Here is a 17,479-nt window from a genome sequence, read left to right on the forward strand (position 1 = left end):
GTTTTTTTGTTTGTTTTATGCTTGGGCCACTGTTCGGCGGTGTCATAAATTGTTATCAATTTCAACTAATAAACTGCACTTAATTTATGTTGCTTTTATTGTTGTTTCTGTCGAGGGTGCTTCGCTCATTAGGCGTCGCAAACGGTCACGGCTGCCGTTAAAATCAATAATAATTTACAGAGATTTTTAACATGCCATATAACGATTTTAGATAACCAACGCAACAGAGAATGTGTGCATGTGTGTGTGTGTGTGTGGTGGCGTGTGAGTGGGCTTTTTAAAGCTTTTGTGTGTGCTTGCCTTTTTGTTTGTCGGCCCACAATAGGTAAATAGCAACAAAGTTATAACAAATTAGATAAGCGGTTTATTAGCGAAGATACCGTCATAGAAACAACAACAACAGTCACATTGTGCTGCACAGTGGACGATTATTTGCCACGCTACACGCAACTCACACACACACACACTCTCATGGCCCGATATGTATGTGTATGCAAAAGTTAGTTCAAATGCATTTCCAATTTTAACACCTTTTAGAGCCAGAAAGAGAGAGAAGAAGGAGACTGCAAGGTAAAATGAATAAATTTTTGGTTTTTTAATTAACTTGTGATTCACAAAATTGAGAATGTCTTAAGCAGGATTTCTCATGTATATATAAATATTTCGTTTGAGCTTGCATAAGCTGAGATTAAAAATAAAACTGAATTTTACATATTTTTTTAGTTGATTCAGTTATCTTGTTTGCACACATATATACCATCTGATGTGATTGATAAAAGCTTATTGCATTTGCAATTTTTCTTCAATTTTGCTATTGGTTTATGCTCTTTTCAGATTTATTTTTTAATAAATTTATTTATTTTTCTCATTTTACTGTTTTCTTGATTTGTTTTACATGGAATCTAAACACGTTATTTATATGAGCGCATGTATTTTTTTGATCTAATATTTATTTACTAACTACTCTTATTCATTAAACTGTCGATTTCCGCTTGTTTTGCTGCTGCTTGCATAAAAATTTCCAATTGGAAACTTTTGTTTATTCTCACGTCCAGTCGAGTATAAAAACATCAAAAACAACAACAAGCTAAACTATATACGAACTCATATAATAAACAAGAAGCTCAATTCACATGGGTGGACGCTATACGAACGGAAGTTTGCATGGAACGTATTCAGCATTAGCATATAAAGTATCTATATAAGTAGCATATCCATGAGTGGAGTTCACAAATATATTTTCATTTTTTTGTTTTCCTTTTGTTTTTCGTTTTAGGTAAGTTTATGTTGGCTATTGGTGCAGAAAAGTTCCATAGCATGAACCAAGCTGTAAGTGTTAAATTTCAAATATAGTATTGTTAATTTGTAAAGTGCTAAGTAATTTTTAAGAGCAGAACTCGTGAAACTACTTGAAGTCTATGTGTGAACCATTTGAACTTCAATTGACCATTAAAAAATACTTTGATAAGAATTAACACAAGACTTGGAATGCTAAACAGCTTAAGAGTAGACACAAAATACAGTTTATCAAATTCCGCTTCGAGCAGCATCATGTTATTGTTATTGTTATTGTTATTGTTGTTGTTACTGTTGCTGTTGCTACTCAAATATCCTGCATATTTTTCATTCCAATTGGCTTCTGACTGTATCTAAGCGAGTATTTCATGATCTCTCATAGACGCTTTATATATGTGTGAATATTTGAATTTATTTTATTTGATTTGATTTGATTTTCTACAGCAATTGAATTGCAAATATTTGCGCTACTATTTTGTAGAATACTAAAGATAAATAAATGAATTCCAATTGTGTTCTATTAGTTTGCAAATGAACAGGGACCAAAGTTTCAATTTGTGTCTATTACGTATAAGACGCGTGTTCATTAAACCACCCACGCAACTAACAAGGCCATAAACCAGGCATTAAATGTATCTTTTAGTTAACCATTGCATTTCCGCCAAAAAGAGCAACAGCCACAGCCAATCTTTCTCTTTGAATGTCTGTGGCACTTCGACTTAGTCTTGGCCAGTTTCCCTTCTTTAAGCTAAAAATAATATTTACGATTTTATTTCTTGTTTTCATGTTTGCGCCGTGTTCGTTTCTTCCTGTTCATATCTTTTAGTCGCAGTGTGGCTTTGTTGAGGCGACGGGGCGCCGCTTCTTGCCGGTCATAAGTCAATAGTTGGCGACGTTTTAATGTGCTCTCGCCTTGTCTATCTGTGCGCGCTAATGAAAAATTATGAATTTATGCTACGCGTGTTCGGCCTTTGGCTTTGCCTCTGCCTCTGCATTTGAATATAATTCACATTTACGACGCGACTTGACCAGATTTTACAAATTAATATGGCAGCTTTCCGTCAGCAGCCTCCACTTAATGCCAGCAGCATTTGTGCACTTGCCACTTTTACGATCCGGCTTCATGTCTAATGCAACTTTTATTAGTTGTTGTGCGTGTGTAAACTAAATGGCTAATGTTTTATTAATTGAATTATTACATAAACGAACTATGTACCGGACCCAACCAGTGGAGGATGTGGTCAGAACTCTTGTGCCCACTAAAATTTGCCGTTATTAAAAACAGAATTTTGTTGAATAAATAATATTGGGCTGAACACAACACTAAATTTGCGACTAAATATTAATTCCAAATTGCAATCAGTTGATTTACTAACTGTCCTTATTGAGTTTGTAAAACATTAAATATTTATTTATCGTGAAATGCTCTTTCACTAATAGATCAAGATTAAATGCAAATAAACTTAATATCTTTGCATGTATTTTTCTGTTTGTAATAGTCGTTCACGTACTGAAAGAGTATATAGGTTGTGAGCAAATTCCTTCTAGCTGTCTTTATGTCCGTTTTTCAGATGGAAACTTAGTTCAATAAACTGAAAAGGTACTTAGATTTGTCCTAATTCGCTTATATAGAATTAGGACAAATCAAAGTACCTTCTCAGTTTATTGAACTAACTAATCGGAGTACCCCATATCATCCAAAGCTTTGAAGCACCCAGCGCTTCTATCCTGCATGAGTATTATTTAGTCGGTAGCGTCATTGTAAAATACTTTAAACATGCTTGCTTCTGTTATCAAATCAATTGGACAGCTTAATACACACGTATAACATGGCATAATGCCGTAGCAATTAATAGCAGGTTTGCTCTTATGTTTAGCAGATGCTTTTTATTCGTGTGAATTTATTTTTATTTTCAAAAATAACCGGAAGCATAGCAAAGGATTTTTGCGCATATAAACAATGCAGAAAAATATTGTTGATTTTGCCGTTGCTGTTTCTGCTGTATTTTATAGAGCAGCGATTTGTGAATGGCCCTCTATAATTTGCCACATTAAAGCGGCAAGATATAGCCTAATCCCGCCCAAGATTTATGCGACAACTATATAAATTGAATGTAGATATAGATGTAGATATATGTATATATAAATGTTCATATTCAAAAAGAAGGCGCCGTACGCCATTTGTTACTTAGCCATTTGTGATCTTTTAAAAGCCGACAGAGACACAAGCGTTTTCTCTCTATGTCTATCTATCCGTGTTTACGTCTGTTTTTTGGCTTTTCTTTTACTCACACACACACAAGAAAAGAAAACAGCGGCACTTCGTCTATTTTATTAATATAGAAAAAAGTAAATGTTATTTGTAGATGCAGAATTGGTATGTTTTATTTGTACACTTGACCACTTGGCGCTCATAAAAAATGGGATTTTAATATTTTATGCACAGACAATATAACATTTTCACAGCGGCATTTCTTCATATAAATATATATTTGCGTGGGTCGTTGGAGCGTGGCCAAGTTATGCACTTTTTTCGGGCGCCCAAAAATAAACCGCGACGTAAAAGTTTTCAACAATAAAAATAAACGAAAGAGCCGAAACAAAAACAAAGAGATCTTTGTATATACCCTTGAATATAAATTAATAATATATATAATATTTACTGAATGTATAAATAAATTAAATCACCAACTAATATAGAGAAGGACTTAATTTAGTTGAAGTAACCAAATATTTGAAAGATTGATTATGAGCTTAACGCAGCAACTTGATTTTAAACATTTGTATTTCGATTGATGCCAAAGAAAACATCTAAAACGTCTTTAATTCGTGGCAGACGTGCTGATGAAATTATCATCCCCAGCGCAAGAGTATCGGAAATATTTATGTATGTGAATATGTAAGCTTATGTGTATCATGAATTATAGTCTGTGAAACTTAAGAGCGACGTCATTCTAAATTGCGAGCGTCTATGCGTATGGGTTCTAGACATGTATGCATATATAGATACATATATATATATATATATATATATATATAGATAAAGTGTAAAACGCTTAATTAATTTACGCTGATTATTGATGCGCTCGATGTGATCTATTAAATCATGTAGAGCGCTAGTTGTTAATGTTGTGGCTCACCTGTGGGCGTCGCGCGATTGTATATATATATATATATATGTATATATATATCTGTATATATCTTTAAAATAGACGCAATGAAAAACTATATATATAGTTGTGTGGTTGGCACGTTGTGGCTATCAATTAGACGGGGCTAGACTAAATCAATTGCGGCAATTGCGGCAATCAATTAGCGTATCGATTTGTGTAAAGCGAAGATAACATTCTCAGCAGCAATGCGGTGCTCTTCAATTTTGGTGTGCTGCCTTTTAGCTAATGAATTTTGGGGCGAACGGTAAAGTTTGCCCAAGCATAATGAGCTATTATGATGCCTGGTGTTGCATAAAATCAACCTGCATCCACATGCCACAGAATATGGTATTGAGCAATGTCCATTTCGCATTTCCAAAGCTCACGTGCCACAGAGTCTCTATAAATATTTCTATATAGATATTGCATGTATGCAAGTATGTGTGTTTGTCTTTGTGTGTGTGTGTGTATGTGTGTGTGGCGAACCACACTAAATACATACATACATGCCAGGGCACATTTACCTGGCTTTTAACAGTTCTTAGTTTGCACTCTCATGCGTATATATATATATATATTTATATATGTGTGTGTGCCAGAGCAATTTGTATGCAACGCTGCTAGCTGGCTGCTGGCAGCACGCTGAACGATTGCGCCTCAAGTGCACTGAGGTTGCGACGTGAACATGGCTCCGGCTCCCGCCAGGGACAGCTGCTTAGCGTTGTGTTAACCTTGTTAAAGAGCTGCCCTCCGCCACCTTCAGCTGGCAACGACCTAAACGACCTGTGCGACCTGTGCTTGCATTTGAGTTCAACCGGAACTAATGCCAACTCACTTCGATACCTCAGAATCGCTTTTTGTGCGCTTTTATTGCATTTCGATGCCATAATTAACAAATATTGAGCGTAATGTTGAGAGCTGAAGGGGCAGAACTATGGCATTTTGTTGCTTTTGTAATTGGTATACAGCATATAATAGCAGCATAATACTCGGCATCCATTTCGAAACTTGTTTATAAACTTCAGACTAAGTTCTTTGTATCTAAATATATATAATATATATCACAACAAATATATATCATAACAAATTTCTAAGTACTTATTTTATCCAATATTCTGTGTGTGCTTAAATCATATTCCTGTATAATTTAGTTAGCTCTTAACATTATGGATATCTTCCAAGCACCACTCTCACTCAAAAGCATTTAAACTTGTTTTTGTTTTGCTTCTCGTTCCACTGGGCAAAGCATCAGCGAAAACTAACACACTGTTGCATTTTTCATTTGATTACCCATAGCAGTGGTAAAATGTGCTGTATGCGCAGGAAATTCGCTTAAGTGTAAAACAAAATGTAAAAATTAAAAATTAATGATCTGCTTCCGAACCACATACCTAACCGCAGAGCACTAGCTCGCTCGGACCCCTTGACTTCTCTGTGCCAAACAAAAAAAAAAATAAATAAAAAACTTAAAATCCCAAAAACCTAGTTGCAAAATATATATATAAATATATATATATATAAAGAAAAACTAAGCACTTTGTAACTTGACTCAACTTTGGAGCCGCATTGAAAACACGTGAAAATATTTTGGCTCAACTGCAGCGGAGCGAAATGTATTTAGCAGCAGTACGTGAGGCTGCCACTGCCCTCTGCTCCTTGTCAGGAATCGTAATTTGCAGTTATCATTTATTTAGGCATCCATTAACGCGCACATATTGATGACCAGCAGCTGGAGACCAAACTCCGCCTGGGGAGTGAATAGTGAGTGGGAGAGGCAGGGGTAGGGGTATAGGGACTGGCGTATGCGTGCAATTGCTACTTGCCACTCAGCTATGCTACAAGCTAGCAATTACTTTTGAGTTAGTTGGCTTAATAGAAATTCAACGAGCGTATTTTGTTTGTCTTGTAGTCAGTCATCCTGTGCCCAGGTGTTTCCCAGGGCCCACTTTGATTTTCATAGGTAAATGTTGGAGCAACTTTTCCGGCTTACATTGGTCTGGCCTAACGAACCTGTCCCGCGGCGAGCGCTCGTTTATGCGCGTTTTGTTTGCCCAACGCAAACTCAGCCTGGTGGCAAGCTATGCCAGCTATGCGACGTTGCTGCTGCAAATCGATTATGAATTATTTGACTTGAAGAAATGACTTATGAGACTTCTTCCTGCAGGACAAAAGCGTAACGCACAATGGCCACTTGCCATATACCTTATCATTGTTATGGGTGGTTGTGGTTAGCTGCTTGATGCCATAATGTTAAAAAAAATTATTTAAATATGCTTTATCCCGTAAGGAGAGATAAATGAGTTCAAAGAGCTGTTCTACAAATAAAAATCCTATACCACGTTTTGACATAATCTTGTAGGGTATTTTTAACTTCAGAGTCCGATTGACAAAATTTTTTATATATATTTGTAAAATGTACAATGTTATCAATCCAGTTTCTTCTTATATGGACGATTTGGTAAGATTTTTTATAGGGTATTCTGTCAGCAAACATGACATGATGCTTTTGCTTGGCTATACGCCCTTTTAACACTAATAAATTAAAAAGCGTTGCTCTTTATATTGAAAATTAATTTAAATATTGTTGCAGTGATTTATGGGCTCATTCTTTTAATATATTTTTAATTTGAATTCTATTCGATGTGCATAAATTATAAACACACACACTCAGCTCTTTAGTTTGATGTTTTGAAATGTTCATGTTATTAATTTATATATTTTCTTTTTATTTTCATTTCAGGTAAGTTTGCAGTACGACGAGAAGGAAAACGTAAGTCGCAACTGAATAATACCAGCTACTATCTGCTTATTTATTTAGCCACTCAATTGTTGTTGGGTGGTGTTTATTTGACTGCTGCTTTTAAATAATTAATGTCTTGGTAATCGATTTTCATATTAATTAAGATTTATTTCATTCGCATGACAGTCGTAGAAAGAGAAGCAACTAATTGGGAATAAGAGCGAAAAGGCAGCTAATTTATTTTCCCAGTTGCGCATTTTTATAGTGCAATTATCACGCCCGTTGAGTGGGTCACTGGCAAGGTCCGCCAAGCTCTCTAACCAGGGTGTACCCGGGTAAGGCCCAGATAAAAATCTTACAAATTAGTTAAAGATACCCAACAGTATGCCCCAATCTCCAAAACAGCTATTTAGACAGTTGATTAATCGCCTAATGTATTAGGTTTTCGTAATTTGTGGTTGGCTTTTGTTTGTGCCGCCACCACCACCAGCACATCTTGTATTACTATGTGTGTGTGTATAACATATGTGTTGCTGGGCAACCACTAAGCCAATTTAGTTATCGGTTTTTCGTCCTCTACTCAAAATGTCATCAATGGACCCACAATTGGAACTTGATAGCCAGCAAATTTGCTGTCTCGTTTTCTATTAACGTATCGCTTTGAGTCTGAATTGGCTTTGAATTAAATATGTATATCACATTATTGCGTATATTCAAGAAGCTCTTGCCGCCATTCAAGTGGCACTTGTGGCAATTACTGCCAAGTAGCCGCGACTAATTTGTGCACCTTGTCTTTTTAACGCGTGCGGACTTCAAAGCATTTCATGCTGACTTAAATCAGACGTGTCAGACCCTACAGCTGCGGGCAGGCAGGCAGGAAGGCAGGCATTGCCCTGCTCAGTCACCTCTCTGGGCGACCGCGCCCACTCTCTACTCTCTACTGTGTACTCCACTTTCTACTTATACATAAATCTTTCTGTGGCCGCCGTTTTCAAGTCAATTCACGCAGAGCGTTTCAAGTGTGGGTAATTTATTATTATAGCGCATTTGGCGCGGTGCAATCGTAAAATTATTGAAGCTATAAGCTTGTAACAAGATCGCTTGAGGTCAATAAGGAGATGCTGAGCTAAAGTAAATAAATACCAAAATTGAAATTTTTAATTTCATTTTCTCAGATCTGTGGCAAATGATATAATGGAATTAACATTTAAACATTTGTTCATAAAATGATTGCGACTAGTGTGAAAAAAAAAACAAATAAAGAAAATTTAAAAAAAAAATTTAATTTACAAAAAAAGGATAAAAACATAAAAACATTTCGAGTTATAATTCTTCTTGACTATCCGAATTACTTGTCGAACCCTCGTCACAGCATATTTGCTGCCCTCTAGCTGGCTACTTAAGATGCTGTTGGCCAGCGTCATCTCTTGACATCTCTATCACACCTAGGCCGTTGCGCACTGTCCCGTCACAAGATTTTTCTTTACTCAATTATGAAAAGAAATTATTAAGTGCTAGCTGCGCTAAATTAGTGCGCAATTGAGTGTGGCGGGCGGCATAGTGGGGCCGGAACAGTGGTGGGGGCTGCACCTGACTCAGTCGCCTGCCAGCAGCTTGTGCATTGCATGCAATGTCTTTTGCGGCCAGTCTGCCTGCTTGCCTGCCTGCCTGCTTCTCTGTGGCCTGTTGGCTCATATTTTTGCCTCCCAGTTTCTAGGTAGCTTGTGGCACACGTCACCGGCGCGGGAACTGAGTGTGAGGTATGGCTGTGTGTGTGTCTGTATCTGCATGATATAAATGGCGCACATTTTGTGCATTTCATTTGCGTGATTTGCCAGCCAAAATGTGTAGCATTTTCCTCACCCATATATCGTCGGAGCCGTCGTACTCAGAACGATGTTGCTCCTGATGAGTATGATGATAATGTCTGGGCCGTAAGTGACGACCTGTCTGGCCACTTTTGTGGCATGGGACACTGAAACGGCAACAGGTTGCTCGGCTGCACAAGCTGCAAGTGAAGCTACTTTAGAGAGTTTCTGTTTCTGCTTCTGTTTCTGTTTTTTGGTTTTATTTTCAGTTTGGTTTTTCATTTGAGTAGTGCTGTGTGTTCTGGATAGGTGCCAGATTCTTGTGTTGCAACATCACCACGCCTCCCCTAGCACCTAGCATAGGAAGGCGTGTTATCAGCAAAGCTGCTAATGAGGCATTTACATTGTTATGCAATTTTCGAAGCTCTAGCGCATTATTTCTTAATTGGCTGTGACTTCACCAAGTTGCTAATTGCTACTTTTTGCTTTGATCGCGTACACAACTTATCCGATCATCGTCTGCGCAGCTCGATCGTCATATACATATGTGTATTTAAGTTTTACGATTCTTCAGCGATTTGCACACGATAAACAAAGTAAAAAACGCGACGGCTGCCAGAAAGACTTTTGCGAAAGACTCGGGTAAATAAACAAAACAACCGACGCGACGGCCCAGGCAGGCAAAAGAAACGACCCACTCACTAGAACTCAGCCAGCCAGCCAGCTAGACAGACAGACATACGGCTGGCCAGGCGATGAGACACGACCATCTGTGGCACCGGGCAGAGGAGGCGAAAGAAGTCTCATCCTCCACAACACTGGCAACGGCAATGGTTCAAAGCTAGAAATCGGATCAGATCACACGGCGTCAGGCAGAGGGGCACGACAAACGCAAACACTAACTAAATATTTATGCATGAGAATGGAAATTGCTGCAGCGAATGAAATCCAAATTTGATGATATTCCTTGAAACTTATATTTTTTTCTTTTTTATTATTTGTTATTTTTATGCAGCTAAGATCTTTTGCTTCGTTTGTGATTTAAATGTTTCGAGTGTATACGAGAATTGACAAGAGTAGAAGAAATGTGTTGGGTGGATTTATTTTGATAGAAGGAAGCAAATCTTTTCGAGTGAGCGTATTAAGAGAAGTAAACCATTTCCAAAAGAGGCTAAAAACTTTATTCCTGAATTCATTTTTTTTTAAATTTATATGTTAGTTAATTATAGATCACATATAAGTTAGTTATTGTAGATAGTGAGAGAATTTCAAAACAAATTAAGCCTGTAATCGACCTAGGAGAGATTAAGTTTTGAGTACCTGACAAATATTTTTAGTAAAAATCACAAAAAGTTGTAAATTAAATGTTTTCTTTATTACCTGTTAATTGCTAATTGATTACACCTAATCTCTGTTTAGCTTTTGATTTGAAGCCTTTCAACTTCAATGCGATTACCAAGAAGCGTGAATGATTTGCAAAATGTCATAAAGCCCAGAGCAAGCGATATCAATTTGTGTCGCTTTGGTTTCAGTTTTACAATTCTCGTCGTTTATTATGCGGCGCAGCAGAGCAGATCATTAACACACTGAGTGTGAGTCTGAGTGTGTGTGTGTGCGGGTGTTGTGTGAGTTTCTATAAATGCTTTACTGTAGTATCCGCACAAAGAGCAAAAAGTAGACGCTACAACGAGATTTAAACTATTCCGATCTAAGTGGCGAATGCGACAGAAAACGTGGTCAACAATTAATATCAGCAAATAAAAACAAAGCTGTTGAATAATGCGAAAAAGTATCTTTAAGATACGTTTGGCTGTCAGCGAGCATCAAATGATGTACCCCCAGTCGGACAGTGCAGTGTGCATAGGTCTCGTTGTCTGCCGTTGTCCAAGTGGCACTCATTATACTGAATCATTTGTTGTGTCGCCGCCTACGAGCGGATCATATTGTGACGCTTTCAATTAGGCCAAAGCCCCAGTTGTCTTCGCTGATCGCTGTTGCAGCTGCTGTTGCAGTTGCACTTCCATTTCCATGTGAGCCAATTTCCGCTGCATTGAACGGTTGTTGCATAGCCAGTAATTATACGAATGCAGTTAAAGTTGAACCAGCTCGTGCTTGGCGTGTAGCAGCACATTGTTTCTCATTTTACGAGTGTGAAATTTAATTAATTAAAACTTGACAAGTGTTCGTTGCACATAGACAGCTAGTTGGCCAATCAGAAATTTTGCTACCTGACAACATGGTTCGCATATTGTGTGCATGTGCGCCTGTCTGAGTCTGCCAGCATGCGTTATCCAACACTGTAAAGCTCGCATTTCCCTGTCACTAGCATGCTGGCTCTCCTGTCGACTGGTGCCTGGTTGAAGCTATTCATTTAGCGCTGTATTGTCCAGGTTAACTGCCCAGGTTAATAGCAGCCGATTGCCTGTGAATGTGTTTGTAGCCAAGTTTATATATATATATATGTAAGTGTGAGAGTGTATGTGTGACCGTTTGCGATTAATTATGAAGTTTTGCCGCCAACGGCCATGGCGTTAGCGTTGGATGCTGTAAATCGGATTTAAAAGTTTTAGATTGTTTTCGTGGATTTTGTTTTCTGTCCGCGAGCCAATCATAAAAAAGTTAAAACGATACACAAAACTATACACATTTTAGTTTTACTATTAAAATAATTGTAATTTTTTGTATTTTTTTTAAGGTACAATAAGCTATTTGTTTAATCTGCTAACAGGCAAAATTAAGAAACTATTACAAATGTTAATTAAATAGATCATATTAAAATCCAGATTTATTAATCATTGAAAATATCTTCAGACTAAATATATAATTTAGAAAAGGAAAGTTGCTCTATTAACTTTGGTTAAGTTTGGCACTATCGTACAGCTGCTTTTCCAGGAATAACACCTTGCTGTTTGAATGAGCAGAATACGGCTTCATATTTCATAATGAATTGTGTGCAATTTTGAAAAGCGCTTTTCCGGCTGCTGTGCAGTTGTTAATGAACTAAAGTTGATTGCAAGTTGAAAAGCCAGACAGCTGTACGTGTTCCACTCTGCACAGGTGCCTGCAACAACAAACAACCTAAGGTTGTGCTTTAAAAGGCAACCGCCATATTTAACACTAAGCCAGCTAACTAATTGGTCAGCTTTTGTGCCCAGAGTCACACGTGCGTGTGTGTGTTCTGTTAAGCTTGTAGCCTGTCAACCTGCTATCTATACAGCCATTTATATATCCATGCACGGGCTTTGCCTTTGGCTTTTTGGGCGACGCACACGTCAGAAGTGCAACAGCTTAAACGTTGACCATTCAACACGTCAGCCAGGAGCTTAACTTGTTGCACAAAACCAACTAGAAGAGCAGTTGGCCAAACAGACAGTTGAGTCTGTCAAAGCCTATGAAATGTGAACCTTGTTGTAGGGGTCCTGGCCAAGTTTTGCTAAGCTGACAGCTGCTGAGTTTTTCGCAAAAAATGGGTTTCATAAATTATGTAAAACTTTAAAATTTTGTCGCTTCCGTTGTGCCGTTGTCCTTACGTTGAACACGTTTTCTGTCAATTTAATTCCTAATTAGTCACGGCCACTTAAAGGGCTCCCGTCATCAGTCCGCTGGGAAGCTGAGCGCCTTCTCTTAATTGAAATTGGCAGCTGCTAACGTTCACCCAACAATTTGCACGTGATTTCATTGCTAATTATTGGTACTGACTGTTCCCTGTTGTCCGTTGCAAGCATCTGATAACATGGCTATGTCGAAGGTGCCGGTTGCCATTGTTGCATTGCTGGTTTTCCAGCTTGCCTCACACATGTCTTAGTAATAGCTATTAATAGATTAATGCTAATCAGCCATCAAACATTGGCCGTCGAGAATTCTTCAATAAACTGGTGACTGGCCTACCAAGCATGTATGTGCATGACTGAGCCAAGTTGATGCAGCTGCCAGCTGCAAAGCTAATGAGCCATGTTTAGCTGTGATTAATGGCTCCACTACACCCAACTGCAAGGCCGTCAGCAATGACAAGTGCTTGGATTTGTTCGTTTACTAAGCACTGAACATAAAACAAACAAAAATGAATTTCTAGTTAAGAGAAAAACGACACTTCAAAGTATTGCGAACACTTTATAAATGATAGCCAGAGATTAAAAAAACAATTGTCGCTTCCATATATTTTTTTTTTGGAAATGCTATAAAAATGGCAACAAGTGTGTCCCAAGTCTCGTTTCTTTTCGTCGGACACAGTTTTACACAAGTTTGCGGCCCCTTATGGTTTATGATGTTGTGCGACGAGAGTCTTGCGGCTATTTTATGAGAAATTGAGAAAAGTCAATGCGCTGCATAGCAAAACATGAATATACTGTCTAGACTATTGTCAATTCAAAGGAAAGTTCTTATTTTCTATTGATGATGCAACAGTATAAATTTAATCAATCAATTCAGTCAATTTAAATTATAACTAATGCCTAATATCTAATAGAGGCTTCTCAGGTGTGTATACCATTTGTTCGAAGATTGTATATAAAAATATACATAGAACATGTCATAGCCAAGTTTTCACGATCATCATCAGCTGTCAGTCGAGTCTCATGGGAAAGTTAGACTAATCCATTGTAGAGTATGTCACATAACAGGCACTGAGCTTTAGGGTTTATTATATAATTTTATTCAATGTTGTTACGTTGTGGTTTGCTGCTACAGCTGCTGCTGGTGGTATTGTTGTTGGTATTGTTATTAGTGGCAGTTGTAGCAAGTTGTAACTGTGCCGGCCGGCAGCCGGTTAAGTTGTTTGACAAGTTTTTCCACTTGCCCCGTTGTATGTCTGCCAATTGCTACTGCTGCTGCTGTTACTGCTGTGTGATGAGCTCATCGACAGGGCAACCACATGGTCGGTCGCGATCAGCTGTGCCAGAGGCAACAGGCACAAGGCAAACATCGCAAAAGATCTTTTTGTGCAGTTCGGTGTGTGCTGACTTTCAACTTGAACCCGTCAGTGGGAAACGTGTGCGTTTCGTGGACGTGCCTACAGTTTCGACAACGTTCTGGAACTTTTTCAGTCATTAATTTGACGATGCTAAATGAGAATTTATGTGTCTGCTGCAGCGGCGTTGGCCAAACAATTTCTCATGCATAAACATTTTTCAACGTTGGCTGACAGACCAAACCGAGCTGACAACGACTCTTTCTCAAATATAAATGTCATTAACACTTGTTCATCACCAAACATGGCCTGGCCAAATATTATGAAAAAAATGACTTAAAGTTGCAAAAATTAAAGCTAGTAATTCTATGTTAGTGCTATAATTGCAAAGAACATTACACCATGCTTGGAATGTTGGCCACTTGTCTCAAGATATAACAAATTGATTATTCTGAGCTTGTTGTGCTTGTTGTTGAAGCTACATAAAAGGACTGGCTTCGTTATAGAGCCTTGTGAGAAAAGAAAGATAGATTCTGCAGAGACCGACAAAATAGATTTCGGTATTCAAGACACAGATACAAACACAGAAATATTTACAACACTTAAAATACGGCTGGAAACACAAATATTAATTTATATGCAGATACGTATACAAATTGCATAACTACAAAAATACGAATAAAATTACAGATATTTAATGAACAGACGCAGAAACTTCAGATACGAAAACATAAGATAAGGTTTAGAACTGAAAAATGTAGTTAATAATTTGGTATATAGAAAAGATCACCATAGATATGATAAGTACACACATTTAATGATTCCTAGTGACTTACAAGATGTGATGAATTGATATCTATTAGATTGCTATGAGGAATGTGGTAATTTCTTAACAAAGATACTACTGTGGTAGTTACTATAGATACCGATAAATAAAGATAAAATTCAGAATGTAGATGTGACAAAAAGATACAACTACTGACACACATGTGTAGATACAGATACGAAGGTAAAGATTCCGATATAGATTCAGATACAGATACAGATACAGATACAGATACAGATACAGATACATATAGATACAGATTCAGATACAGATTCAGATACAGATACTTATAGATACAGATACATATAGGTACAGATTCAGATTTAGCTTCATATTCAGATACAAATGCAGATGTGGAAACAGATATAGCAAGAGATACAGATGCATATGTGGATACAGATACAGATGCAAAGACGAAGACAGATACAAACTCCAATTTTTAGTCACAAATCCTCAAATAAATAGATACTCAAAGTAAATGTAGATGCAAATAATAGCTCATCGCCATATGCAGATAAAAGTATTATAACTATAAGATACAGTTATAGACTTAATATAAACATCTAAAATAAAAGCATATACGGACTCATTTATAGCAACTATATCTATGTGTTTTTCTGTCCATTGTATAACCGGTTAGAGCAAGCATTGGCTGCCTTAAATGGCTGTTGTTATTAAATTTTAAGAATTGTACATTTATGGAAATCTCGAACTCATGTTGCCAAACCCCAACCCCATTCCTGACCCCTCACGCACCCAGGCACACATGAACCGCAGACATATACAAACGTCACTTGATCTTTTTTGCATTGAATTTCACACCATAATGAAGCTCATTTATTATTGCTTGGCGTTACGTTTCACTGCCTGCCACGCCGTCAAATGGAGTCGAAATGAACAACAGCAACGAATATTCTGATGGGGATGATGATGATGACGATGACGGCTGAACAAGAGAATGAGACTGGCGATATCCAACGTATTTTTTAGCTTAGCTCTGCAATCTTTTGTGCCTTTGTTTCTGATTCCGATTCTGAGTTTACGATTCTCATTTGACAGCTCAATTGCGCAGTCGCAACTCCGACGCAATTCCCGCGCTTTAGTTCAGTTCAAGGCCAGACGTGACTTACTTCAGTGCAGCTTCCATGGAATCATTGCTTTGGCAAATCCGCAGCCCTCTCCAGATATGAATATATATGTACAGATAGATATACATATGTGTGTGTCAGACGTGGTTTTTTGACGCAAAAGCAAACTAATTTCATAGAAATGTTCTTTCTCTGTAAACTAATTTCTCAATACATGTGTGCAGGCAAAACGAGCAAACAGCAACGCAAACAACAGGCAAATGTGCTCGTAACGCAGCGCGACCATTTGTTCAGCTTTTTAAATTGGCAGTCTTCGCCTTGCTTTCGTTTGTTTACGTACAAACATACCCTATCTTCAGAGAGCAGTTGAGCATTTCACGTTCAAAGCTCGCATAGCATGTTCTCATATTACATAATCTAGACACTCTTATTGTAATTGCACTGTTTATTACTGGAGGTATCTTAACGGTCTTTTATCTCTCATGAAGAAATGAAGTTACGGAGTTTCAATATACTTTCTGAAGATGCAAACATTCAGATATATTTGAGTAGAACTTCGCAAACTTATTCTTATTTCTGTCAGCTTTAGCTTAATACTTGCTTTGCAATAAAGTTTCGAATTCATAATTTACTAATTGAATGAAAAATGTTTATTTGATTTTAGTCCACTTGAGAGTTTTGTATCTTTGCCTAAAGTCATTTTTATTATTGATCTTTTCTCCTTTTTTAGGCACTACGAATAAATCTCCGCATTAAAATTAAAAATATATCATGCTCTTAGCTCAGAATGTTATAGTCGTTGACAGTAGGTTCACTATGTACCCTTTTTTTATAGTCGCCCTTGGTACACTGCAAGAGTCAAATATTTGTTTTTGGCTGTAAGAAATTACTTAAATGGAAACGTTGGGCAAAACTAAAAAAAGGAATATAAACCATGCACTAGGAAAACTCATACAAAAATCTAGTGAGAACTTGATGTATTTCAAATATCATCAGGTGTTTTCATTTAATTTGCGAGAAACGTTATCTGCCTGAAAGGAAATGATGAAAACATCTGTATGAGTCGTTGGCGAGCAGCTCAGTTGCCAGGCACTTCCGATGGGATTTCGCTTGTTGCAAGTAATAAAAGAAAACATTGCGTACGATTCAGAATTGACTTTAACTTTGTTTTCCCTCTCTCTCTCTCTCTAGTATTGTTGTTGTTTATTTGAAATTGCACAATGAATGCCGAATATGGTTTCATTCAGCTGTGTCATTTGTTAGTTTGCTTTCTAGTTAATTAACACAGCGCACACTGTGTCCACTAGGTAGAGGCATCAGTCATCAATTGTTTGGTGGGTGAGCTGGCTGATTGCATGCCATTGTTACCATTCATTGGCCAGGTGCAATGGTATACTTATGTATTCTGTTGCCGTCGCCTGGTACGGATGCTGACGCTGCTGTTGGTGGTACAGGTGCAGGTGCTGGTGCTGCAAGTATTAGCCAGTGTGAAAGCTGTGCAACCTGATTGTAGTGTCACCTAAACCATTGTGCGTTGGCATTTTTAATTACACACAAACACGGGCTGTCATGTAAAGAAGGGCTGGGGTGGGCTAGGTGTGACGGAGGTGTTCCGACCTGGTAAATGATAAATGATAGCTGCTCTGTTGTTTAGAGGGAGATG

The 17,479-nt window shown here is 37.7% G+C and overlaps 1 protein-coding gene across 11 annotated transcripts in view; it reads left to right on the forward strand.

Moving 5' to 3' along the window:
• LOC111601522 (polypyrimidine tract-binding protein 1) overlaps window positions 1–17,479 on the forward strand; it is a 157,707-nt gene that overhangs the window by 14,137 nt on the left and 126,091 nt on the right. For 8 of the 11 annotated variants that reach the window (XM_023318127.2, XM_030222931.1, XM_023318130.2 and 5 more), the window contains 2 exons: window positions 1,277–1,329; window positions 7,189–7,218. The exons of 1 other annotated variant lie outside the window; for it this stretch is intronic. In XM_023318127.2, the coding sequence (XP_023173895.2) occupies window positions 1,285–1,329; window positions 7,189–7,218 (75 nt within the window). In that variant the 5' untranslated portion in view covers window positions 1,277–1,284. Of the gene's footprint in view, window positions 1–1,276; window positions 1,330–7,188; window positions 7,219–7,374; window positions 7,524–17,479 lie in introns of all 11 variants that reach the window. 2 more of the 11 variants (XM_023318137.2, XM_023318135.2) reach the window with 2 other exon arrangements.

Source organism: Drosophila hydei, unplaced genomic scaffold (genome assembly GCF_003285905.1).
Source record: "Drosophila hydei strain 15085-1641.00,03,60 unplaced genomic scaffold, DhydRS2 tig00000063-arrow-pilon, whole genome shotgun sequence".
In the NCBI taxonomy this organism is placed as follows: domain Eukaryota; kingdom Metazoa; phylum Arthropoda; class Insecta; order Diptera; family Drosophilidae; genus Drosophila; species Drosophila hydei.